Source organism: Nuphar pumila, chromosome 14, assembly GCF_984573655.1.
Source record: "Nuphar pumila chromosome 14, dmNupPumi1.hap1.1, whole genome shotgun sequence".
NCBI lineage: Eukaryota > Viridiplantae > Streptophyta > Magnoliopsida > Nymphaeales > Nymphaeaceae > Nuphar > Nuphar pumila.
The window spans coordinates 21,978,028-22,004,329 of NC_143262.1; the positions used below are offsets into that span (position 1 = coordinate 21,978,028).

Sequence of the window (26,302 nt, forward strand, 5' to 3'; positions counted from 1 at the left end):
AAAATAGCAGAACCTATGATTTTTGGGAAGCCGTTCTTTGCATGGATGAACGGCATTAGAGCGTGCTCTAACGTCAGAGCACCGATCACCGTCCTCTGACCTTATTCAGGCCTTTTGTTGGCCAGTTAAGACCGAGTATGATGGATCCCATCATACGGTGTTTGATGAAATCCGTGTTCAGCCTCAAAAGAAGAAAAGGGAAAAGGGAAAAGGGAAAAGGGAAAAGGGAAAAGGGAAAAGGGAAAACCGTTTACGTTTTCTGATCACAAGGGAGAGGGAAGGAACGGTCTTGGGAGGGTTGGTCTCTCTCCTTCTCTCTCATGGAATTCCGATGATCGAAGATTGAACCCTTTTCTTGCAGCAACTGACTTTCAATACAGTAATTGACAAGGAACGATAGGGCGAAAAGGCGATATATGGGAACGGCAATGGCTGATGATCCTTCGAGCTCCGCTCTTCTGATTGCCCCTCCGGCGGCGGCGCCGGAACCCAGCCCGCAGATGGACCGAGACACCATCGATCTCGAGGCCGGGCCCGGTGAGCAGATCCAATGCAGAATATGCCTCGAAACCGATGGTGAGTTCAACAAACCCCAACCCCAAATTCTCCCGTCCCCGCTTCCTCCTGTAATCGGCTCTTTCCAATTCATTCCTTTTCGGCCGGTTCCTGAAATTTGTGTAGCGGTCGAAATGCGTTTGCGAGGAGGTCCCTCCACGAAAATGGCTTTTGTGCTCATTGATCATTCATTTGGTATCTCTTTTTGTTTGTAGCTAATTGATCGTTCATCTGTTTTTTCCTTTCTTTCTTTGATTTTGGGTCTAGGCGTGGCCTAATTTGGAGAGTCTATTCCACATTCAGAAACTGCGCGAAAATTTTGTGGAAAGTGGCCTTTAATTTGTCCCGTCGGATCCCTCCTGATTAGTATTAGTTTTACTCATTATCTTTACATTAAAGTTTTCAGCTTGCCTTGTTTTGTAGAGCATGATGATATCCCAAACTAGAGCTGCTTTTACTCTGATTTATGAACACTGGATGTAAGAATTTTATGTAATTGCATAATTAAGGTGGTTACGTTTTTTTTTCTTAATTTGATGTTTTTTGGAATTTCAGAACCTAACCTATTATTAGACAGATCAATTTGCTTTAATAACTGCGCATGAAATCAGATTATTATGTTGTTAATCAAACTTTACTAAAGGAGGAAGCTTCAATTTTTTTGGTTTTCTCTCGAAAAACAATCTCAATAGAACTGGAATTTGGACTTACAGTCTCAATATAACAGGAGTTTGGTACTTTTGAAAATGTGAGTCACGAAGCCATTCGATGCTCTTTTTAAATAGTTAAATTTCAAATTACTCTGACATTTTTGGACAACCTTAAGATATCTATTCTGGTATTTCTTTATAAGCTGTCGTTGGTAGAAAAAAAATCTAAGTTTAATTTCAAATGTTGAGGACTCGCAGATACATTTCCATAGCAGGAAAAATCCTAACTTGAAGATTGTGAAAATTTTACATTATTGCGGAAGCATGTGATACATCTTATATTCAGGTTTCAGCAGAAAATACTCGTAAATCTCGTTTGTCAGGTCCCCTGTCAAACTTGGTTTGATTATTGTGTATGCACTTGTAAAAGCTTATTTGATTAGAAACTCGGTTGAACTTGGATTCATATGCTCTGCTTGGGCTGGATTGCCTCATTTGATGCATGGTTATGCAGTCTTTTATTGCAAATCCATTATCATATAAGCTTCTTATAAGATCCACCTTGTTGGCTCAAGTTTCGTGGTGGATAATATTCAGTGTTATGGTGGATAATATTCGGTAATTTTTGCTCAACTTAGAAAGATTCATGAGAAATGGAGTCAATCAATCTGTTGAAAAATGCCCATTTTCTTTCTAATTTTTTTTGACATGCTAGTCTTCACAGTCATGATGCATGCATAAATGTACCTATGGAGGGTATTCTGTGCTATGCTTATGTTGCGTCCACACATTTGTTTACTCTGCTTGTAATGCATGTTTACATGCAACTATTTATTTTGCAGCTAACCAGCATTCTCTGCTTCCTGTTTCAGGTCGGGATTTTATTGCGCCTTGTAAATGCAAAGGTACTTCAAAATATGTTCATCGTGAATGCCTGGACCACTGGCGAGCTATAAGGGTATCTATGAGCCTCTCAAACTTTTAGCTATCCTTAGCCTGCAAACAAATTTATTATGCCAAATATACTAAATTACAGTATCTACTCTCTCACCTCTCAGGTAATCTATCTTCCTATATTACCTGCACAGTTATATGAGGTATTGGTGTCAGACATAGGTATAAAGTGTCTGGCACACTGAGTGCACAGTGCACACACACACAAACACATATAAATATGTATACATACATATATATATACATATATATATATACATATATATATATATATGTATATATATATATATATATATATATATATATGTATGTATGTATGTGTGTGTATGTGTGCATGTATGTGTATAAAAGAATGCTCTATATAGAAAGACTAGTGCTTATTGTTCAATCCAAGAGAAAAGGAGAGTATCAAAAGAAAGAAAACAATGCCTATAGTAACACAAAGTGTCCGACACTTGAAGTATCCAAGGATGTCAAAATATCATAGTCTTTGACACAATGCATAATCAACATTGTCCATCACAAAGTCTTCATACTTGAAATAGTGTCCAACATGGGGCATCCATACTACCATTGTGTCCAAGATGGAGTGTCCATGCTCAACACAATATCCAACACCAAGTGTCCACACTCAACACCATTGAAAGGGAATATTAATGACCGTGTCTAATTGTGTTCTGTTGGTATTGATGTTCAGCAGTGTCTTGGGAATGTTAGAAGCTTATAGATAACATAGCTCCTAATATTTCAAAGTTATTAATCATTTTCTGATTCTGTATCTTGTGCTAACTTTATTTTTCTCATCCTTGTAGTTTCAGTTAATTTCTTAGATCATAACAATTTATTTGCTGCAAAATTTGTTAATGTTACATTTTCATGTTTTGGTGGAGTTTTTGAGATGTAATCTTACATTTTCTTGGTCTTTTTCAATGATTATATCAACTCAAGAAAAAAAATTTCAGTGATTATAATTTGATATTTTTGCTTACTAGTCTAACAGGCTCTCTTAAGGAATGGGGCAAAAATGAGAGGAAGGTGATTTGGTTTCCTAAAATTAAGGTTTTCCCATGGTTGGGTAAGTCAAAATTATTTACAGGAGCTTTTTTTTTTTGAAGGTTTTTTATTTGTATACAAAACAAAAATAAGAGCATAAGCGAGAAAATGATATGAGAAACAGAGGGAGAACCCATTATTCGATAACATTAGGATAATGGATGTTACCTCTCTTTACCATGTGCATTAAGTCCTAAAACCACTTAAATGCCAGAACTAAGGCAAGATAAAAGGCATAGAAAAAAAGGTCATGGTGTCATTTTTAATTTCTTATAAAGAAAAAAGAATTTTATGCTAAACTGCCCTGCATCAACTTTAATAGGTGCTATATGACAATGTGTATATTCATCTTGTTTACTGCATTTATTTGTTTTTCAGATGGTTTATTTGATTTTTCATGCATTTAATGATTTTCTCTTTTTGAACAGCCAACATGGTCTTTTTCTGATTTATCCTTGAAGGATTTGGCCTTTTCTGTATTCCTTGTTTTCTTGGTGATATTTTCTCCTGCTTCTTTATTCCGTTTTCTAGAGAAAGCACTTCACTGTAACTAGCTTGATGAACTAAACAGGAAAACAAATGACTGTGGACAAGAACTCTTGTTGCATGTTTCAAATAGCTGTGTGTGTGTGTTCTAATTTAAAATTCTCTTTTTCTGTGAGCGAGTTCTGCAGTATTGATTTTATGCCTTTGATTCTAAGAGGTAGGGCAGTGAGGACATGCCAAAATTATTGGAAGCTAAACAAAGATGAGAACAAGACTGCAAAGATAATAGCAGAATGAAATAATATATTTCTTGATTATCACAATGAAGCTTCAACTGCTATGGAAACACCACACTCTGCTCCCCAACTAAGAAGAGTTTTTTATATAGTAGAGAGGAAGGCAAAAGAGAAAATGTGATACGAAACTTGCTTAAATATTAAATATGTTTATTTCAAATTCTATAAATTAGGTTTTGCTATTCTAGCTCTCCTCAAACCCTACTGAGAATGATGAAATCTAGCAACTAAATAAAAAAGCAAGGCACCTCTGAACCTGAAACTAGAAATCTACAAATTCTAGAGCTTTCATGGTGCTGAATGCACTTGTAAAAGATATCCAGTTACCATACTAGTCAATGAATCTTACAGAATGTGTTACATGTGCCAACTTAGAATAAAGCAGGCTGGTCTCTTATAGAATGCATAACATGTGTTAACATATAAGAAAGTAGGCTGGGCATGCTCCAAAAGAAATTATGAACTTAAGAACAGAAGCAGGGGAACAAAACAGAAAGATGCCTTGAAGGAGTACACTATGATTGAAGGGCTGGATATGTGCTCTTGAGGAGGCATAAATGCATTATGACAGTAAGTATGCTCCATGAGGAGAAGCATGTACTAGTACCAAATCTAGAAAAGTGTGTTCAGGATGAAAGAATACTGAAAGATATATGCATGGGAAGAGAATTGTGCTCCAAGCAGATTAACTGAGGCAAGATTAAGCTACAGATGACTGTAACTCCCTTTGCTTAACATGTAAAAATAGGCAAAACAGATTTTGTGAGCTGCCTAACATCTTGGGTTTATTAAAAGTTCTCTGGTTTGTCTATATTTAACCTTAATACTTGAAGTATTAGAGTCCTGGAAAAGGATGTGGGCGAGTTCAAGATTTGTAGTTATATTAGGACCACATTTTTTAAAAGAAGTATTCAGGGGCTATCACTAGATATAAGCATTTGAGGAAAGGTAATTTTTAAGGGCAGTTTGTTAATCTTAGGAATTGATATGGGCAGGATGGAATATTGCGAAGTTTTGCAAGATGAAATTAAAAAAGATAAGGGCCTGTTTGGAATCTCGGCGTCCATGTTAGATGGGGAAGGAAGTATGGCATCCGCAAATCTTGTGGATTTGGTACTTCCCACCTGCTTGTTTGGGAGCACCATCAAAATTCCTGCAAGCACTTACGAAATCGATTTTGAAGTTGTTTGGGAGGATGTGTGGATTTCATAGTTCCCTCTTCAGATACCAGTTTCCAAACATATATGAGAATATGGTATTTTGCTTTTTTGAGAGGATAAGGCTCAGACTTAGTTAAAAATGGAGAGTTGATCTAAATTTTGTTTTACAACAAATATTCAGGTCCTCTATAAAAATCATCAACAAGCAAAATGCTGAAATGAGCCTCTCTTGAGACGGAATAGGTGTAAGTCCTAATTAATTTGTTTGAACCATAGTCTTCAATATCTGGCTGATATTTTGACAATGTCACATCGCTAACAGTTTTTCACTACAGCCGATAAAATATGAAACTATCAGCGATTAACATAAACATCATGACATTCAAGCACGATTCTTATATATATATATACATATATATATATATATATATATATATAGAGAGAGAGAGAGAGAGAGAGAGAGAGAGAGAGAGAGAGAGAGAGTATAACTGTTTCTTCACGTTTTCATAAGAAAAATACTACTATAACCTATTATTTCTTATATGTTTTGTTTTTATTTACATTTTTAAAAACTTTTGAAACTTATGAGATTTTCTTGAGAAAGCCAACTTATGAAAAAAAAAACTCTCAAGATTCTTCCAAAAAAATCAAGAAAAACCCTATCGAGCAATTACCCTAAAATTTCTCTCTCTAGATAAAACCCAGTTTCTCTTCCCCCTAAAATTTCCTATTCTGGCTCACCAATTTCTCCCTTGGCCCAAAAAAGAGAAATTTGTGGGTGTTTCTTTCTCTAAACCTCACCCAATTCCTGTAGTCTTGTTTCTAGATCGAACAAGGGAAAATAAAAAATGTGTTTTGTTCTCCAAATCTCTTTCTTCGAACCCAGTTTCTATATCATGACTTTGTTGTTTTTTCATAGATTGTAATTGGTGATTTTTGTTGGTAATTGATCGATGGGAAATTGCTGTGCTACGTCGGGGAGTTCTCGGGGGGAGAAGAAGGCGAAGAAGTAGAACCCCTTCTCTGGTGATTACCGGGTTAACAGGGGTACTACCGAAAGCAAGCTCGTCGTCCTGAGCGAGCCCACCGGTCACAACATCGAGAGTCGGTACTAGCTCGGTCGGGGCGAGTTTGGGATCACCTACCTCTGTGCTGATCAGGCCACTCAGGAGGTCTTCGCCTGGAAGGAAGTGGAGTTAATATGGTAGGTGGGGAGGACGTTGGAGGTAGCCGGGCGCACCGTCGGGGAGTGGAGTTGGCATGGGATTTGCCGACTACCACCTCCCGATGGTGGCAGTCGAAACATGGAACTGGCATCGGCAAATGCCACGCCAGTTCCACGAATTCCATCTTTTCCCTCCATCCCAAACGGAGGGAAAAGATGGAATCCACTCCGGCGCCCATTTTTCCACTCCGACGGTGAGATTCCAAACAGGCCCTAAGGTATAAGATTAATTCCTTGAAAGTAGGGTAGTCAATAGGTCAGACCCCTGACAGAAATGGCTGGGTCCGGACCAAGAACTGACTAGAGGTGTTGGTGCTGGGCCTAGACCTGGGTTCTACTGAACCTACCATAGGAAAAAACATAACCGGGTCTCGATTAGGGTTAGATACAGGGTCCAACCCAAATTCTTAATTGGACCTCCTTCTCTCACACCAAACCCAGATCCTATTGGGCCTGGTACAGGTCGGGATCGGATCATACCCAATCCATTGACACCCCTACTTGAGAGGATATAATGGGGGAAAAATCAAGGGAATCATTTATGAACGAGAGAAATTATTTGAAAGGTTATGTGAGGGGAATGTGGTGGTGAGAGGTCTTGCTTGAAATGGTTTTGTGAGAAGGGTCATGTAGGAACATGTTGTTGATGTTTAGTTTCTGTACAGGCTATTATTCGTGGGTGAAACTGCATGAGTATTCTTTTTTAATTTAGTTCACCTATGTGCACAAATGTATCTAAGCAATCAATTCCATGCATTTGAGAGTACCCTTTTCACTTGACCGTGCATTGAAACTTTCCACCTCTTCATTTGGCTTAAATTTTATGGTCTACACCCTTTTGTTTTTCCAATAGCTTTGTTCTCAAGGGGAAGAGTTATCTCCCATGTCTTGTGTCTTTTTAGGGGCATTCAACTTATCTGCCATAGTTTGTCAAAGCCTCCACCATGGTTTAGGTGCTTTGCAGTAACTAAGAAAAATTTTGATTCTAAGAAATTCATAATGTCCTTTGTCTGAAAAAAAATTGTTTCTCTTTATGCTCCTTTTTCCAGTACTTTTAGATCAGATGGCACTGTTATTCTTATGTGAAGTATGTGTTTTTCTTTTTTGATTGCTTTACTCCTGCTCTATTGCTGAGATGAATCTCTTTATTTATTCTACTGCAGGAAGGATTTGCTTTTGCTCACTGTACAACTTGCAAAGCTCCTTATCACTTGAGAGTGCATGTACCTATAGATAGGAAGTGGCGAACCTTGAAGTTTCGTTTCTTTGTAACTAGAGACATTTTATTTATCTTTGTTGCTGTTCAGCTTGTAAGTTATCATTGGTTTATAGTGTTTTATTGTGAATTTATTAATAATGACATTTTAATTTCGGTTAAGAATTAATTAGCTGCCATTTACAAAGTGTCTTTTCATGTTATTTATTTTACATAAAACATCCATGTGAAAATTACATTTTGATTTGATTAGTGTAAACTTCAACAAGTGAATGGATATGTTCTTTTCTCCTTTCTTACATTGCTCATAACCATGAAAATGGCCCCATTTTGCATAAGAACAGAAATAGGTTCTGAATTTAGGTATGCCACAAATATGTTGAGAACCGATGAACTAGAATAGGAAGAAATCGGGCAAAATGTTGGCATAACTATTCTTCAAGTTTTGATCTGATATCAATATTCACAGATTTGAATGTAAGTACATCTTTTCTTTTCTTCGTTCGTCCTGCTCATCTTGCCCATCTTGGTCTTTTTCCTTCCTTATCAGTCTGCACTTTCAATAAGAACCATTAGTGTGTAAAAGACTGACTTATTAGCGGCATATTATTTCACTATTTTATAGTTTTCCTGTAAAGCTTGTGTCTGTATATTTAACCATTTTCTAGTCTGAACATTCTTTTATGGGTCAATTACATGAACACAAGAGTCACACAAATTGGCCACTTAAGGGCACATACAACAACAAACAGCAACAACAACAACTATGCCTTCATCCCAAAACAATTGGGGTCGGCGATATGAACCAACAAAGAAAATCATTCTGGGTCTTCCACATGAATCCTTCTCCTCCAATCATTTCTATCCAATGCCATGTCCTCGGTGAGGTTCAAAGCATTCATATCCTTTCCTATCATCTCCATCCAAGTTTTCCTAGGCCTACCCCGACCTCTTTTAACTAATATATTTTCCCATTTCTCCATCCTTCTAACTGGAGCATCATTAGGCCTTCGCCGAATATGTCCAAACCACCGTAAATGATTCTCTCTCATCTTATTTTCAATAAGTGCAACGCCTACCTTCTTACGTATCTCCTCGTTTCGAATCTTATCTTTTATTATATTTCCACACATCCATCTAAGCATACGCATCTCAGCTACACTCATTTTTTGCATATGACGTCTCTTGGCAGCCCAACATTCTGTACCATAAAGTAAAGTGGGCCTAATAGTCGTCCTATAAAACTTTCCCTTCAACCGCAATGGCATTCTACGATCGCACAACACTCTAGTTGCACTTTTCCATTTCATCCACCAACCTTTATCCTATGATTTACATCTCCATCAATTTCTCCATACTTTTGAATGATAGATCCCAAATATTTGAAACAATCATCCACTGTTATTTCTTGCTCACCAAGCTTCACTACACTCCCATCACTACTTCGTTGCTTACTAAACCGACATTTCATATATCTTGTCTTACTCTTACTTAACTTAAAACCTCTTGCTTCCAATGTTTGTCTCTATAATTCTAACTTAGCATTAACCCCAGCTCTAGACTCATCAATCAAAACAATATCATCAGCAAACAACATACACCACGACACATTTTTTTGAATTGATCTCGTAAGCTCATCCATCACTATAGCAAATAGGAAAGGGCTTAAAGCAGATCCTTGATGTAACCCAACCGTTATAGGAAAATTGGTTGTCACCCCTCCACAAGTGCGGACATTGATTACTACTCCTTCATACATATCCTTAATTATACTAATGTACTTGAGAGAAACACCTTTCTTCATCATTGTCCACCAAAGAATGTCCCTAGGTACTCTATCGTATGCCTTCTCCAAATCAATAAAAACCATATGCAAATCTTTGTTCCTCTCTCTATTTCTCTCAATAAGTTGTCTAAGAAGATGTATAGCTTCCATAGTTGATCTTCCAGGCATAAAACCAGATTGATTCTCCGATATCTTGACAACCTTCCTCAACCTAGACTCAATCACCCTCTCCCAAAGTTTCATAGTATGACTCATGAGTTGTATACCACGATAGTTTGTGCAATCTTGTATATCACCCTTATTCTTATATAGAGGTACCAAAGTACTCTTCCTCCACTCATTAGACATCTTGTTTGTCCGCCAAATCTTGTTAAAAAGATTTGTCAACCATTCTAAACCTTTCTCTCCCAAGCATTTCCAAGCCTCGATAGGTATACCATCTGGGCCAACTGCCCTTTTTGATTTCATTTTCTTCAAAGCTCTGCAATTTCTTTCTTTTGAATCTTGCGCATGAAGTCACGACAAAGCATGCATGGATTGGGGTTTCAACCTCTTTATATACACAAAGGAGACAAGAGGGAGCCGTTGGAGCCTCCCCAGCGACTAGAAATATAGCCGTTTGGGAGATCCCAATAGTTCTATAGTCTAAAGACTATTAAGCCCTTTCCTAATCTACCAATTACAAAAGTAAAAATAAAATAAAATAAAATAAAAAAAAATGGAAAAAGGGTAGACAAAGACAATAATACCCTTATGTACAAAAGACTAAAATACCCCTATATATATTAACACCCCCTTAAACTTACGGTATGATCATCGAAAGTTTGCCTAACAAGAAATGAAACCTCAAAGAAGGAAGGGCTTTAGTGAAAAAGTCATCGAGCTAATATTCAGATGCGACATGTGGTAGCAAAATCGTCTTCTTAAAAAATTCTTCTCTGACATAGTGGCAATCCATCTCGATGTGTTTAGTGCACTCATGAAAAGTATCATTCCCAACAATGTATATGACACTTTTGTTATCGCAGCATAACCTGGATGGTGTTGTTGATGGTACTCCCATGTCTGACAGTAAACTCCTCAACCAAACAGTCTTTGATGTTGTGGTGGCCATAGCCTAATACTTGACTTCCGTGGATGCTATGCTAAAGACAAACCAGGAGGAGGATCCATGTATACTTCTTCATCTAGGTTGCAATTTAAAAGGCATTCTTAACGTTCATTTGAAATATGAGTCATTTCTTACTTGATGCTATAGCAATGAGAGTTCTATCAGTAGTCATGCGAGTCACTGGGGCAAATGTCTCATCATAGTCAATCCTATATTCTTGAATGTATCCTTTGGCTACTAATCTAACCTAATATCTTTCTAATATTCCGTCGTACTTGGTTTTTACCTTATAAACCCATCAACATCCTATAGTTTTTCTTTCTTTAGGTAATATTTGGATTTCCCAAGTTTTTTCCTTTTCTAATGCTTCCAACTCGTCATTCATGGCCTTAATCCATTCATGCTGGTGTTTAGCCTCATGATATGATTGAGGTTCAAAATACGAGTGAATGGCCATTAGGCAAGATCTAAACTTAGGTTCAAAGAAATCATATGATACGAATCTACTAGGAGCTTTCAAAATTCTTATGGATTTTCTAAGGTTGGAAGAATCTTCTTCTTGGCATTGGGAGTATCTTTCTAAAGCACTTTATAGGTGATCTTCAATATGACGAGCATAGGTTTATAAATTATTGTGAGGTAGATCCACATTGTCAAGACTCCTACTCATATTCTCATTTGCTTCATGAATGCTTTGACTCTCATGAATACATTCACTCTTGTCATTGACTAGGTCAAATATGAACGAATAATCACAACTCTCTTGGATATTATCTTTGGTAAACCCGCTTTCATTTTCAAGAAACGTAACATTTCTAGAAACATATAACTTGTTTCTTTCAATGTCATAACACCTATATCCTTTTTGGTTTTCAGCATAGCCCAAAAACACACAAGGAATGACTTTTGGGGAAAGTTTATCATTTTGGTTGGTAAGAACAAAACATTTGCTCCCGAAAACTCTTAATCTTTTATAATCGGGAGACATTTTACAAAGTTTTTCAATAGGAGAAATGTTTTCAATATTTTTTAAAGGCATTCTATTTATCAAGTAGACTATCGTAAGGGAAACTTCAACCCAAAATTTTTTTGGAACATTTCTAGATACTAGAAGAGTTCTAGTGGTTTCAATAATGTGTCTATGCTTTCTTTCGACAAAACCATTTTGTTGAGGGGGTATAGGGACATGATTTTTGATGAGCAATCCCATTTGTGTCCAGATAATTTTTAAATTTTCTTGACACAAATTCTCCCCCAGAATCCGCTCTAAAAATTTGGATATTGGTTTTAAATTGATTTTGTATATAACTATGAAATTTTTTAAAATAATCAAATACTTCTGATTTGTGTTTTAAAAAGAATATCCAAGAGTGTCTGCTATAATTGTCCACAAACACAACATAGTAAGAAACACCTCATTTGGATATGACTGGTGCAGGTCCCCGTACATCCGAATGCACAAGTTCAAATGGATTCTTAGTTATAAGGTGTCTTGTTCCAAAAGGTAAAGACTTCATTTTGCCAAAAATGCAATCTTCACATACAAAGTTTTTTCTTTTACAATTTGAAAGAAATGAAAATAATTGTAATTTGGTCATACTAGGATGTCCTAGTCTTTTATGCCAAATTCCTACATCTTTCTTTTCCACAAAATTTTAAGAAGATTGTTTTGGCAATTCAAGATTGTCCATAACATAAAGATCTCCTCTTTTATGGCCTTGCCCAATCAGCTTCTCGGACTGGAGATCTTGTATTAGACAATCATTGGATGAAAAAATTATTTTGCAACCATAGTCCGCAATTTGAGAAACCGATAGGAGATTTAAATTTAATTTTGGTACTACTCTAATATTTGATATGTGAAATATAGGTGTTTTTTTATAAATGCCAAAACTTTTGATTTTTAAAGAGGTGTCATCGGTAGTAAAAACACAAGAATTATTTGAGTTAAGCTTGTATTCAGACAATATAGACTCATTAGGAGTCATATGAAATGAAGCACGAGAATCTAAGATCCAAGAGGTCTTACCATGATTGTCACTTGTCGATACGATCGCTTCCAAATAAAAGGAAGATTGAGCTTTAAACATAGGTTGCAATGCTTCCATCAATTGAGCCAAGGATAGTCAACCGATGCATTTAGAGTCGTCTACTTCACTCCTTTCCACCGAAGCCATTCTTTTGTCTTTTTTATAATCTTCTTTTTTCCTTTTGGGACAAAAAGGTTTGATGTGTCCCGGTTCATAGCAATGGTAGCAAATAATTTTCCACCTTTATTTAACTCATGATCACCCCTCTTTTCATAGTTGTTAGGGTTCCTTCCATTCTCATTTCTTACGAAATGAGGTGGTTTATAACTCTTTGTATGGTTTTCGGGCTTTGACATAGCAAGAACAGATTCTTCATCCTTAGAGGTGGATGACCTTTTCAACCTATTCTTTTTCATAGTTAATTCTTCAAGTATCTCAACTATGGAAGGAACCCCTCCTCTATGGAGGAGAGCGGACTTAGTTCCTTCAAATTTGAGCCTAAGCCCATTTATGAATTGATAAAAATGCTCTGCTTTGATTTTATTTTTACGGAGCTCAACATTTTGTAGACTATGCCACTTTGGCTCAAGAAGAGCCAATTCATCCCAAAGGAGAGAGAGCATTGTAGTATTCTCTTATGCTCATCTCTCCTTGAGTCATGGTTCTTACTTTATTTTGGACATTACATATATGCGCAATATCCTTAAGACTATACATGTTTTTAAGGTATTTCCAAGCATCACTAGTGAAGTCAAACTTCGCCAAACAAAAACATTTGTAAATGTCATACTATTGATGAGTCATCTAATAATTTTGGAGTGACCCATTATCAATTCTTTCCGTCTTTTCTCATATTCGGAAACGGCTTTAGCCATTTCCTCTCCTTAAAGCACAATTTCTTTTTCATTCTCCAACTTTGTAAGGATGAGTTTAGGCTCCTTGTCGGTGTCATCAACCAACCCCCAAAGCCTTTTTCCCATATCTTATGTTTAACTATGGATGCCCACATCACATAGTTTGTGTCATTTAGGCGTATGGGAATGAAGACAATCACTTACCTTTCATTCTCCATATACAACAAGCGGGAATAAAAAACAAGAAAAGATGGGGAAGAGTGAAAGAGAGAAGAAGTGATACAAGGCCTTTTTAGAGATGGTCCGCTTCCCGATGCAATAACCGAAATTTTCCCAAGTCCAAGATCCTCCTTTTGATCACAGTCTTCTTTCTAGCAAGCGTCCTTTGGAATACCAAAGCTCTGATACCATGTAATGAAGTGGATTGAATCCAATATACGTGCAAGAATAGGTAAGAATACACTTTCAATCAAGTGGAATGCTTGATTGAATCACCGAACCACCCAAACAAGGGTCTAGCAAATATTAATATTGCATATAATCACTCAAGAGAGCCTTGCTCAAATACAAAGCCTTCAAGGCCAATTTATAGAACAAGAGGGGGTTGTTGGGGCAGCCCAATGTGACTGTTGGGCTGCTCCCAATGGTCAGAAACGGTCAGAATTCTGACTGTTGGTAGCAGCTCCAACAGTCATATTGGAGCTGCTCCCAATGACCCAAAAAAACAGTAACTTGAAAAATACAAAAGGAAAATAAAAAAAGGGAGAAAATAAAAATAAAAAGGGCTGTCAACTCCTATTGGGCTGACGCCTATTACATTGAAAGTACCGAAATACCCTTGATGGGTATTTCGATTTACAACATATGTGAACATACATATACATATATGTATATGCATATCAAAACATATCTTAACATTCTCGTCAGTTAGGCAAGACCTGTCAATAATCTAATTAGCAAACTTAGATTGAGTTAACAAATATCCTTGGGGAGAATACACTACTTCAATTCCCAAGAAGAATATGAGAAAACCTAAATTAGTCATTTCAAAATTCTATTTAAGTACATGCTTAATATAATTTGCTCTATGTTTATCTTCTCTTGTTGTGATCATGTCATCTACATAAAGGAGCAAAATCACAATACCTGCAGCACATTTCTTAACAAATAAAGCAATGTCAGTATAACATGAAAAATATCCAAGACTAGCCATAATAGAACTAAAGTGATCATACCAGGCTTTCGATGCTGCAGCACATTTTTTAACAAATAAAGCAATGTCAGTATAACATGAAAAATATCCAAGACTAGCCATAATAGAACTAAAGTGATCATACCAGGCTTTCGATGCTTGTTTGAGACTATACAAGGCCTTTTTAACATGACGAACCTTTCCTTTCGGAATATCATACCCAGGTGGTGGATCCATATATATTTTTTCCTTCAATTATCCATTAAGGTATTTTTAACATCCATTTGGTAGATAGGTCATTTCCTAATAGCAGCCACAACTATAAGTGTACAATTATAAGTGTTCTAACAGTGGTCATTCTAGCAATATGAGCAAAGGTTTCATCGTAGTTTATCCCATATTCTTGAATACCCTTTAGCTAATAGTCTGGCTTTATATCTTTTCAATGTTTCATCACTCTTGGTTTTAACCTTGAAGACCTATCTACATCTCATGGATTTCTTCCCAGGCGGTAAGTTAGTCAATTCCCAAGTTTTAGATCTTTCTAAAGCTCATATTTCTTCACACATGACATTTTGCCATTCGGGATCATTTTTAGCTTGATTATAGGAGACTGGTTTAAAATGGGAGAAAATTTTTGCTAGACAGACTCTGTATTGAGAGGAAAAAAACTCATATGTCACGAATCTATCAGGTTCTTTATGTTGCCTTTCATAGTGCCTAATATTTCTAGTGTCTTGGGCTTCTAGGTTGGAATATTTTTCTAAGGCATTGGGATGATAGTCATCTTGTCTTCTTTTATATTGAATAATTTGAGATTGATTTGATCCTGATGTCCACCACATTGAGTATATATTTGAGGTTCATTAACTTGAATTTCTTTAGATATCAAGTCACTATCATTATTAGAATCCAATTCTAAGAATATATATTCATCTTCTCTGTTAGGCACATTTTGATTAAAAAAACTTTTATTTTCTAAAAAAGTAACATTTCGTGAAATATATAATTTATCGTTCTTAAGATCATAGCATCAAAATCCTTTTTTACTCTCACCATACCCAAGAAAAACGCTGGAGATAACTTGTCATTTTTGTTAGTTAACACAAAACACTTACATCCAAAGGTTCTCAGTCTGAAATAATCAAGGGAAATTTCAAAAAGTTTTTCATATGGAGCTACCTTTTGAAGTTTGGACGATGGAAGCCGATTTATAAGGTAAACTACACTAAGGGTTGCCTAAGACCAAAATTGTTTGGGAACACTTTTGGAGATGAGCAAGGTTCTTGCGGTTTTTATTATATGTCTATGTTTTCGTTCAGCTAATCCATTTTGTTGGGGAGTGTTTGCACAAGACCTTTTGTGTAAGATTTCGTTGGATTCTAAATAACTTTTGAAATCATTTGACATGTATTATCCTCTTGAATCAAAACGAAAGATGAATATATTTGTTTTAAACATATTTGTAACGAGTTTGTGAAAAGTTTTGAAGTTTTCAAAGACTTCATTTTTGTGCCTAAGAAAGTAAATCCATGTATACCGAGTATAGTCATCCACAAAAATAACAATATATGTATCCACCTTTAGACTTAACTGGGCCCAGGCTCTAAACATCAGAATTTATTAATTCAAGAAGTTTCAAAGCAAAAAAGGTCCTCTCTTGATAAGGAATGGATTTCATCTTTGCAAGTATACAATCAGTACATTGGATTTTTTCATTAAAAAAATTTCTCAAATGAGATACATTTGACAATTTAGTAATGTTAGGGTGACCTAGTTTTTTGGTGCCACAAAATTAAATCTAGTTTTTGTACATTGAGACAAAAAGGTTTCTTTTAAATATTTAATTGATCCATGTAGTAGAGATCTCTCTCCGTATAACCTTCCTCAGTCTGCTTCCTTGACTGGAGATCTTGTATTGAGCAATGGTCAGATGTGAAGGAGACACTACAACCTTGATCAACGATTTGAGAAACCGAAAGTAAGTTTAAATTGAGTTTTGGGATAATTCTATTTTTTGGAATACAAAAATTTGATTTTTTTTTTAAAAATTTCAATGCTTTTAACATCAAGAGAGGTTCCATCCGCAGTGAAAACATTTTTTCTACTTGAATCAATACTACGATTGGTAAGCCTGAAACTATTATAGGTCATATGAAAAAAGCACCAGAGTCTAGGAGTCAAGAAATCATACCAGGGGGGAAAAGTGGAGACGACGGCTCCAGTTGTGGAGAAACCCTTAAGGAGAGGTTGCAAAGCTTCCATCAATTGAGATAGCGACATGTTTCCAATGGTTTTGCTTGAGTTTTCTTTATCGACATGATAAGTACCAATTGAAGTGATCTTCCTTTCCTCTTTGGCTTTAAACTCCGAACAAAATATCTTGATGTGTCCCGTTTTTTCACAATTGTAACAAATAATTTTCTTCTTTCCATCTCCTTTTCTCTTTGAGGCCGTCTTTTTCCAAAGTTATTCTTGTAGAAATGTGGAGGTTTATATGTATGAGAATTAGCATCTTGTCTTGAAACGGCTAAAACATTATCCTTGTACTCCTTTGCCTCGGTTTGGGTTTTTAACCTTGTTTCTTCCATGCATACTTGCGCTAAAATTTCATGAATAGGTGAAAGTTCTTGCTTTCTATGGAGAATATTGCTTCTCATTTGCTCAAATTCGGGTCGTAGACCCCTCATAAATTAGCAAATTACTCATTCAAGATTTGCTTCTTTCTTTGTTGGGCATCATTTGGGGTTTCCCAAATAGGTTCCATTTTCCCATTTGATCTCACAACTTTTTTAGAGTTTCATAGTACTCTCTTACACTCTTTTCTCCTTATTTGCAAGTGTGTATTTTGTCTTGCAACTCCCATCTATATGCGGCATGATTTTGAGTATAAGTCTCTTTAATAAAGAGCCAAACTTCATTGGCTCATTTAAATTCCAATATGTTCTCACATGTGTGTTCGCTCATTCTTCCCATAAATAAGGAAAGTACCTTAGCATGCCCGATTTTTCATTCTTTCATAGCTTTCTTATAGTTTAAGAAAGCCTTTTCTTTCTCTTCTCCTTTTAAGGATGTCTTCTTTAGTAGTTCCTGTGAAGAATCCTTGCAAACAATCAAGTTTTCAAATAACTTGATATTTCAAATACTCAAGACACAACATAAATGCGCAGTGTTTATAAGTTTTACACCACAAAAGAAGTGCAATAAATGCAGTGTTTATAAGCTTTACACCACAAATTGTGCAATAAATGCACAGTGTTTATAAGCTTAAGGAGATAACTCCTTGCTGCAATACTTGCATTCAATGGACTCACATAGCCCTTATTTATAAGCACACTTAAAAGAGTCGTTGGGCTATTCCCAATGGGTCTTATTAGAGACGTTGGGAATCAGCCCAACGTCTATCTTTTTAAACTGTGTACAACAGTCAGTGGCTGACTGTTCTACACTGTACAGAAATATTACATAAAAGAAAAAAAATAAAAATGAAAAAAATTTCAAAAATAAGAAAAAATAAAAAGGAGGAATTATAATCATATTGAAAAACATGAATATGCGTAAAATGTAGAAATGACTAAAATACTCCTACAGCTAATACATTGTCTTATGGATTACAATTTAACACCCCCCTCAAACTTAGGGCAAGATGACCGAAAGTTTGCCGAGGAAATTGAACCGCAGAGCACACAAAGCTTTGGTGAAGAAATATGCCAACTAATATTCTGAAGTTACATATGAAAGATCTATAACTCCTTTCAGATACACTTCCCGAACATAGTAACAGTTCATCTCAATGTGTTTAGTCCGCTCATGAAAAGTATGATTTTTGGCAATGTATATTGCACTCTTGTTATCACAACATAGCTTGGTGGACCCTTCTATTGAGATCTCCATGTCTTCTAATAGCTGATGAATCCATACAATTTCCATGGTAGTAGTCGCCATAACACGATATTCAACTTTTGTTGAGGATAAAGACACTTTTTGTTGCTTTTTACATTTCCATGAAATCAGCGAGTCTCCTAAAAACACACAAAAACCAGGGGGGCTAGAACCCCCTGCCGAGGAACAACAAAGAGTGCAGGGGGGCTCCACCCCCTGCAGGGGAAAATAACTGAAGGCAGGGGGGCTAACCCCCTGCCGGCAAGCAACACAAAGGCAGGGGGGGCCCCTCCCCCTACCGAGAACCAACAAGGGAGCAGGGGGGGCTCGCCCCCTTCCAGAAAACAAATACAGGGGGAGCCTCGCCCCCTGCAGGCAAACACCAAAAAGGGACAGGGGGAGAGGAACCCCCTGTCAACAAAACAAATGGCAGGGGGAAGCGGAGCCCCCTGCCAACCCAATCAAGCGAGAAGAGACGGGGGGTGACAGGGCTCGATCGGTCCCTGCCGACACACCCCGAAAGCCCAAGGTGGTGGCAGGGACTTGGTCCCTACCGACCCACCAGCAAAGAGGCAGGGGGGGTAACCCCCTGCCAAAACAAGAGGCGACAGGGGGCTCAGCCCCCTTGTCGACCCACAGCAAACAGGGAGAGTGACAGGGGGCTCAGCCCCCCTGTCGACCTACCCTGCACAAAGGAGGCGAGGGTTTACCTCCGAAAACGACAACAGGGGAGTCTGCAGGCTGGAGGGTCGAGGGCCACTATCGGCTGAGGCCACCCAGACGGAGGGTGGTGGCCGCCTGCGAAAACTCAGAGGGAGCAGCGAGGATGCTACTGTCGATCGCCAGCAGCTAATGATGTCGAGTGGCCAGAGGCGAAAAACCGCATGTGTCGACCAGGGGAAACGAGGGGAGCCAGAGAATAGGTGGTCGCCGGAGCTGAGAGGTCGTCGGTGGCCGGCGCAGTCGACAGCAGATAGGGGGAGACCTGGAGCGAAGCTCGGGGGCCACTGGGTCGCCGGAACTCAGAGCGGAGGTGAAGAGGTGGCCGCAGGGAGGATCGTCGGCGGCTGAGGATGCCGGCTGCGAGTCGCCGGCGACTGAAGGGGAGACAGCACCTCCCGGCAGCAGCCGCGGGAGAAACAGCAGGGAGGGGGGAAGAGGTCGGCGACGGGTCGCCGGTGCTCGGGGTCCCTGGCGCAGGCGCTAGCCAAGCAGGGAGGTCGGCAGCGAGGATCGTCGGTCGTCGGGGAGGCGGCCTGACGGGAACGCTCGCCGGCGACAGCGTGAGGGGGGAGATCGGAGCAGAGGAGAGAGAGAAGGGACGAGGGTTTTGCCCCTCGCCCGAGACACCTGCGTCTTTTTAAAAGACGCAGGTTCTCGAGAGTTCGACAAAGCGGCCCAGACTGTGACACGTGCAAGGCACGTGTCTGACACGAGTCGGACACGTTTTTTTTTTTTCACGGTTGTTACATGTATATTGTTTGCTGATGATATTGTTTTGATTGATGAGCTATGTCACAGGGATTCGGCTAGCAGGGTGCCGCACTCGTGTCGACGCGACTCGACGCGGGTGCGGCAAAGGGTGCGGTCAACCCGATCCTGGGTGCGTTGACCACACCCAAGATCATTAAGGTCTATTTTTTTTTTGGGATTTTTTTGTTAAAAATTTGCCCAAATGGGCTGCAATTTTTTTTTAAAAAATTATGCTGACAGCAGCTGTCTGTCAGTTGCAACAACTGTTCTGTCAGCTGCAGATAGCAGTTGTCTGTCAACTGCAGACAACAGCTGTCTGTCAGCTGCTGTCAGCTACAACAGCTGTTCTATCAATTGCAGCAGCTGTCTGTGCTGACAGCAGCTGACAACTGCAAAATTTGAAAAAAAAATCCGCCTGTTCCCCCGACCCCCTTTATATATATATATATATATTACATTTTTGCCCCTGCTTCACCCCCGCACCCGGGTTTTTTGGAAGTGCCGAATCCCCGCACCCGCACCCGCGCTCGCACCCATGTGACATAGTTGATGAGTCTAGAGCTGGGGTTAATGCTAAGTTAGAATTATGGAGACAAACATTGGAAGCAAGAGGTTTTAAGTTGAGTAAGAGTAAGACATAATATATGGAATGTCGGTTTAGTAAGCAACGAAGTAGTGATGGGTGTGTAGGGAAGCTTGGTGAGCAAGAAATACCGGTGGATGACTGTTTCAAATATTTGGGATCTATCATTCAAAAGTATGGAGAAATTGATGGAGATGTAAATCATAGGATAAAGGTTGGTGGATGAAATGGAAAAGTGCAACTAGAGTGTTGTGCGATCGTAGAATGCCATTGCGGTTGAAGGGAAAGTTTTATAGGATGACAATTAGGCCCGCTTTACTATATGGTACAGAATGTTGGGCTGCCAAGAGACATCATATTCAAAAAATGAGTGTAACTGAGATGCGTATGCTTAGATGGATGTGTGGAAATACAATAAAAGATAAGATTCAAAATGAGGAGATACGTAAGAAGGTAGGCATTGCATCCATTGAAAATAAGATGAGAGGGAATCGTTTACGGCGGTTTGGACATATTCGGCGAAGGCCTAATGATGCTTCAGTTAGAAAGGATGAAGAAATGGGAAAATATATTAGTTAAAAAAGGTCGGGGTAGGCCTAAGAAGACTTGGATGGAGATGATAGGAAAGGATATGAATGCTTTGAACCTCACTGAGGACATGGCATTAGATTGAAATGATTGGAGGAGAAGGATTCATGTGGAAGACCCAGAATGATTTTCTTTTTTGGTTCATATCGCCGACCCCAATTGTTTTGGGATGAAGCCGTTGTTGTTGTTGTTGTTGTTGTAGGATTTAGGCTAAAGATATGATGGGCCCTGAGGTGGTATCACTCTATGGACATCAGTGCAGACCTATCCATACCTCTTTGTTTATGCATATCTTTAGTTGCCTCATAATTATTATCGAGTTTTTTTAATTTCTTTGACTAATACACTTATTTTATGCTTATATGACAGTAAAATTGTGTATATTGATAAGAATTGGCTGAAGTATCTCAATGTTGTAATTATTGATCATGGTGGTCATAATAAGTGCACTTCAAGAGTGCTAAGGCTTTTGAAAACCATGGTGATTCATGTATGATGTTTAGGTATAGAGTTGCATGTGGGTTTTAGCAATAAAACTTAGAGACAGGTGCCTGCCATTGTGACAGGGAGCTAGTAGCAAAACTAACATGCATCTGTTTTAAGCGGGCAAAGCACCTGCAATTGTAACGCCCCAAAATTTCAAACTTGCGAATCTTTCAGAAAACATGCAAGAGACTAGAAGAAAATTTCTTTCCTTTCAGAGTTTGTTTATGTAATCAGCAGAAGATAATTTTTTTGTTGAATTTAGAAAGGCAAGCTGACAACTTTGGGCACGTTAGCTAAAAGAACCAAAACTCACTACACATGTTACTTGCAAAACACTTGGAAAAGCCGCTTTCATTTAAAGAAGTTTTCAAATAGTACAAAATTCGGATATCCAAAGGAAAATCTGTGACAAAACCCACAAACGTCGAGGACGCGAGCTAAGAGCAGGAAAAGGAAATCTTCAAACCATCGCGCCATCGCCCGTGGTGTACCTAATCATCACCTGTACCCATAGAATGGGTTAGTTTCGCGAAAAACTAGTAGGTGCACAAGAGAGACTAGAAAAAACTGAATTAAGAACATTTAATTCAGCATGCTAAGCACTTTAAAGCAGATATGCAGTTAAACAGGTAAGCCGTTTAAAACAGGTAAGCAGTGCAACTGTCAAAACACAGCATGATGATTCATTTGATCGTAAGCTGTGATCTCATGACACATCAACCAGTGTGAACAAACTTTATGTTTCAATATTACTGGCATGCGGGTATGCGCAGACAAATCGTAGAAACAACTGAGACTTGTTCAGGCGTCTATTATTCTATTTATGTTCAATAACCCGAATAGCTAGTTAAGTCCGCTCCTAAGGGGACAACTTTAGCCGAGAGATGATTCCCCAAAGACAGGTACTTGGCAACAGATGCATCCAACTTCTGCAGAAGTCCATGAGATCTACCACCTAAGATAATGTCTGGTAGTCCCTTCCCCTAACTCCAATAACTGGGGAGGCTGGATCTTTGCCCGTGGGGTGGTTATTAACAACCTGTTCATTGGAGTGTGTACTACTTTGTCCTCTCCCTTGACAGACTACAAGAAGCGACCAAGTGCATCAGGGGTAAATTAACTGATGACTCATTCTATATGCCTTGGTCTTTTGACCAAATGAGCATCTTACCTGTGAAGGCGATCTCATTTTTATGTGTTTTCAGTGTTGTGCATTTAGCACTGTTCGAGGTCACACGACCATCTCTTCCGATCATCGCAGTACTAACGTATAGTGCACGACCACAAGTATTTTAGGATTAAAGGGGTATAGTTCCTCAATAGGAGCCTCAACAAAAGTGTTTCACAAAGATGTAATATTTCTCAAACTTTACTTTTGACATTATTTATCTTTTGAAACAGCCAACAGCTTATGCCAACATTTGGCATGCGATTTTCTAGAATCTCATTCACTATTGTGGTATCTACATGCCTCGTATGACTCGATACCAGCCTCGATGAACGGTATACAGGTTTCTCAACAGAACCCCTGCTAAGAAGTTCACTCAAGCCCCAATTCGGGGTTACCCGAGATATGTCGAACAAACGAATAAAACCAGCCAATCACATCCTTCCAAATACTTCGATTTGGGCAGTCTTTGATGCTTTTGCGCAGCTCCCTAAATTCTCAAGTCTACTTTGTAGGACTGCTCACTCGAAAAGTCAGGATCCCTGCTAGGGATCCCTCTTCTTAGACGAGGATGTATCATTGAGCTCTTGACTCAACTCTTGTCGCAAGAGGGAGAGTGGTAAATGCCTCTTGCATCCTCCACGAGGATGTCTTTTATAGAACATGCAATGAGCAAAACAAGAGCCTGGGCGCAAAGCGCGACGACAAAGTAAAGACATGACAGAAAGTAAAGGACAAGGATCGCGAAATTGCGTCCTTGAGTTAAATACATATTCATATAAATATATATATATATGCATATATATTTATTTAATTATCCTTTTTAGTTAATTGAACTCAATTCAAATGTCCAAGTCCTTCGTGCAATCCTCCCCTACCTTGGAGAGTTGCCAGCTTGTTGGCGTCTGCTAGTGTAAGCGATTAACGGGTCGGGTCGCGGGGCGCGAGCGGGATCCGTCGTATGAGCGGCAAAAGCAAGATGTCAACATGCTATCTCAATCAGAAAGGTAGAGACGATAGGGGCGTTGCCGCTGTCCTGACGTGAAAGAAGCAGAGGCAGGGGCATCGTGCCCCTGCGAATCTGCTGAACGCGAAAGAAGTAGGGGCAGGGGCCGCGAGCCCCTACTGACCTGCTGTTAGCAAACAACAGGGAGGCAGGGGGCTGCACCCTTGCCTATCGACGGTTCAGGCAGAGGCAGGGGTTGCGCCCCTGTCTTCCGAAAAATCGGACAGAGGCAGGAGTTGCGCCCCTGCCTTCCGAAATGAGAGTAGGCAGGGGTTGTGCCCTTGCCTGACAAGGTGGAAGAGAGGCAGGGGTAAAGCCCTGCCTAACAAAAACAAGGGAGGCAGGGGGCTTCGCCTGCCGAAGGAGCAAGGAGGCAGGGGCGAGGGCCCTGCCCGTCGATAAAAAAAGGGGGAGGCAGAGGGCTTTACCCCTGCCTGTCGAACTTAGTAGAGGCAGGGGCAACACCCTTGCCTACTAGAAGGAGAAGAAGGCTCAAGGAAGGGGCTCGGCCCCTCCCTCCCCAAACTTAAGGTGCAGGGAGGGGTTTCGGCCCCTCCCCTAAAAAAAACAAGGGCACAGGGAGGGGCTTGGCTCCATCCCTGCCAAAAGGTACGCAGGGAAGGGGCTCGCCCCCTCCCTTGCATACAGGGGGTACAGGGAGGGGGCTCAGCCCCTTCCCTATCGCTGGAGGGTGCAGGGTGTAATGAAGTATGCAGAAGAATTCAAGAATGCCAAAGCATTCACAATGTCCAACACGGACAAAAGAAACAAGCACAAGATAGAAAATCCACCAAGGGATATACGAAGGGCCTTATAATAAGGCTACACACATAAAAGAATATTTCCTTTATTGAAGAGGAGCTCTCTAAGAGCCATACAACATACAAGGGGGGTTCCCCCTATTTATAAGAAAAGGAGACCAAAGGGGCTCCCAATAGAGTCGTTGGGAGCCCCCAACGGTCACAATTGTGACCATTTGTGACCGTTGGGGGCCCCAACGACTCCATTGTGGGGCCCCTTTTGGTATCCCAAAAGGCGATTTTAGAAAATAAAAAACAAAAAATAAAAAACAGAAAAAAGAAAGAAATAAAACAAGTACCCCTATTGGGTACTTGTGAAAAGACCATAATACCCCTATCGGGTATTATGGTGAATACATCTATAAGTACATCTATATTTATATATATATATATATATATATATATATAGATGTATTATTACATTCTTAACACCCCCCTCAAACTTTACAGGGAGATAACCGAAAGTTTATCAAGAAGGAACAAGAAGCGAGGAGCAAACAGGGCTCTGGTAAAGAAATCTGCAAGTTGATATTCTGAAGTGACATATGGCAGTGTAACTGTCCCACGAAGATATTCATCATGTACATAGTGACAGTCCATTTCAATATGCTTAGTCCTCTCATGAAAGGTGTGGTTGCTGGCAATGTAGATGACACTTTTGTTGTCGCAACAAAGCTTCGAAGCACCGGTAATTTCGACTCCCATATCTTGAAGAAGACTTCGAAGCCACACAAGCTCCATTGTAGTAGTTGCCATAGCCCTGTATTCTGCTTCAGTAGAAGACAATGAGACTTTTTGCTGTTTCTTGCACCTCCAAGCAATTAGCGAATCTCCTAGGAAAACACAAAAGCCAGTAGTTGAGATTCGATCATTTGGGTTTCCTCCTCAGTCAGCATCAGTATAAGCCAGTAAGTCTAAGGAAGAGAGTGATGATAGGAATAGCCCTTTAGTCAAAGTATTTTTTATGTATCGAATGATCCGGTGCACAACACTCATATGCACAGATGTAGGAGCATGCTGAAATTGGCTTGCAGAGTGCACAACATGAGCAATATCCGGCCTGGTGATAGTCAGATAGGTGAGGGAGCCAATGAGTTGCCTGTAGGGCGTAGGATCATCCAGCAGAACTCCATCCTCCAGTCGAAGTTTAGCATTGATAACCTCGGGAGTCTCCACCTTTTTGTCATCTGAAATCCCAGATTTGGAACATATGTCTGCAGCAAGCTTCATCTGTGACAATATATACCCTCGAGGAGAGTATGCTACTTCTATACCAAGAAAGTACCTGAGAAAACCCAGATCAGACATATCAAAATTATGTTTTAACATATTTTTAACATTAAGAATACCACTTTCATCATTGTCAGTGATGATCATATCATCAACATAAAGCAGAAGGATGATGATACTATTACCTGCACGTTTAACAAAAAGAACAGTGTCAATATAACATGAACGAAATCCCAATTTTAACATGATAGCACTAAATCTATCATACCAAGCCTTAGGGGCTTGTTTAAGACCATATAAAGCTTTTAATAACCGAAGAGTTTGACCTTGGTTAACATTAATTCCCGGCGGATGGTTCATATATACTTCTTCATTCAACTGACCATTAAGAAAGGCATTTTTAACATCTAATTGAAATATAGGCCATTTCTTAGATGATGCTACCACTATTAGAGTTCTAACGCTTGTCATGCGAGCCACGGGGGCAAAAGTCTCCTCATAATCAATGCCATATTCTT

The 26,302-nt window shown here is 39.2% G+C and overlaps 1 protein-coding gene across 1 annotated transcript in view; it reads left to right on the forward strand.

Annotated features, from left to right (window-relative positions):
- Positions 1 to 249: 249 nt before the first annotated feature.
- LOC149816608 (uncharacterized) overlaps positions 250 to 26,302 on the forward strand; it is a 115,349-nt gene continuing 89,296 nt past the window's right edge. Inside the window, exons 1-3 of the mRNA XM_089986643.1 lie at positions 250 to 576; positions 2,078 to 2,163; positions 7,543 to 7,689. Of these exons, the coding sequence (XP_089842769.1) occupies positions 417 to 576; positions 2,078 to 2,163; positions 7,543 to 7,689 (393 nt within the window). The 5' untranslated portion in view covers positions 250 to 416. The remainder of the gene's footprint in view (positions 577 to 2,077; positions 2,164 to 7,542; positions 7,690 to 26,302) is intronic.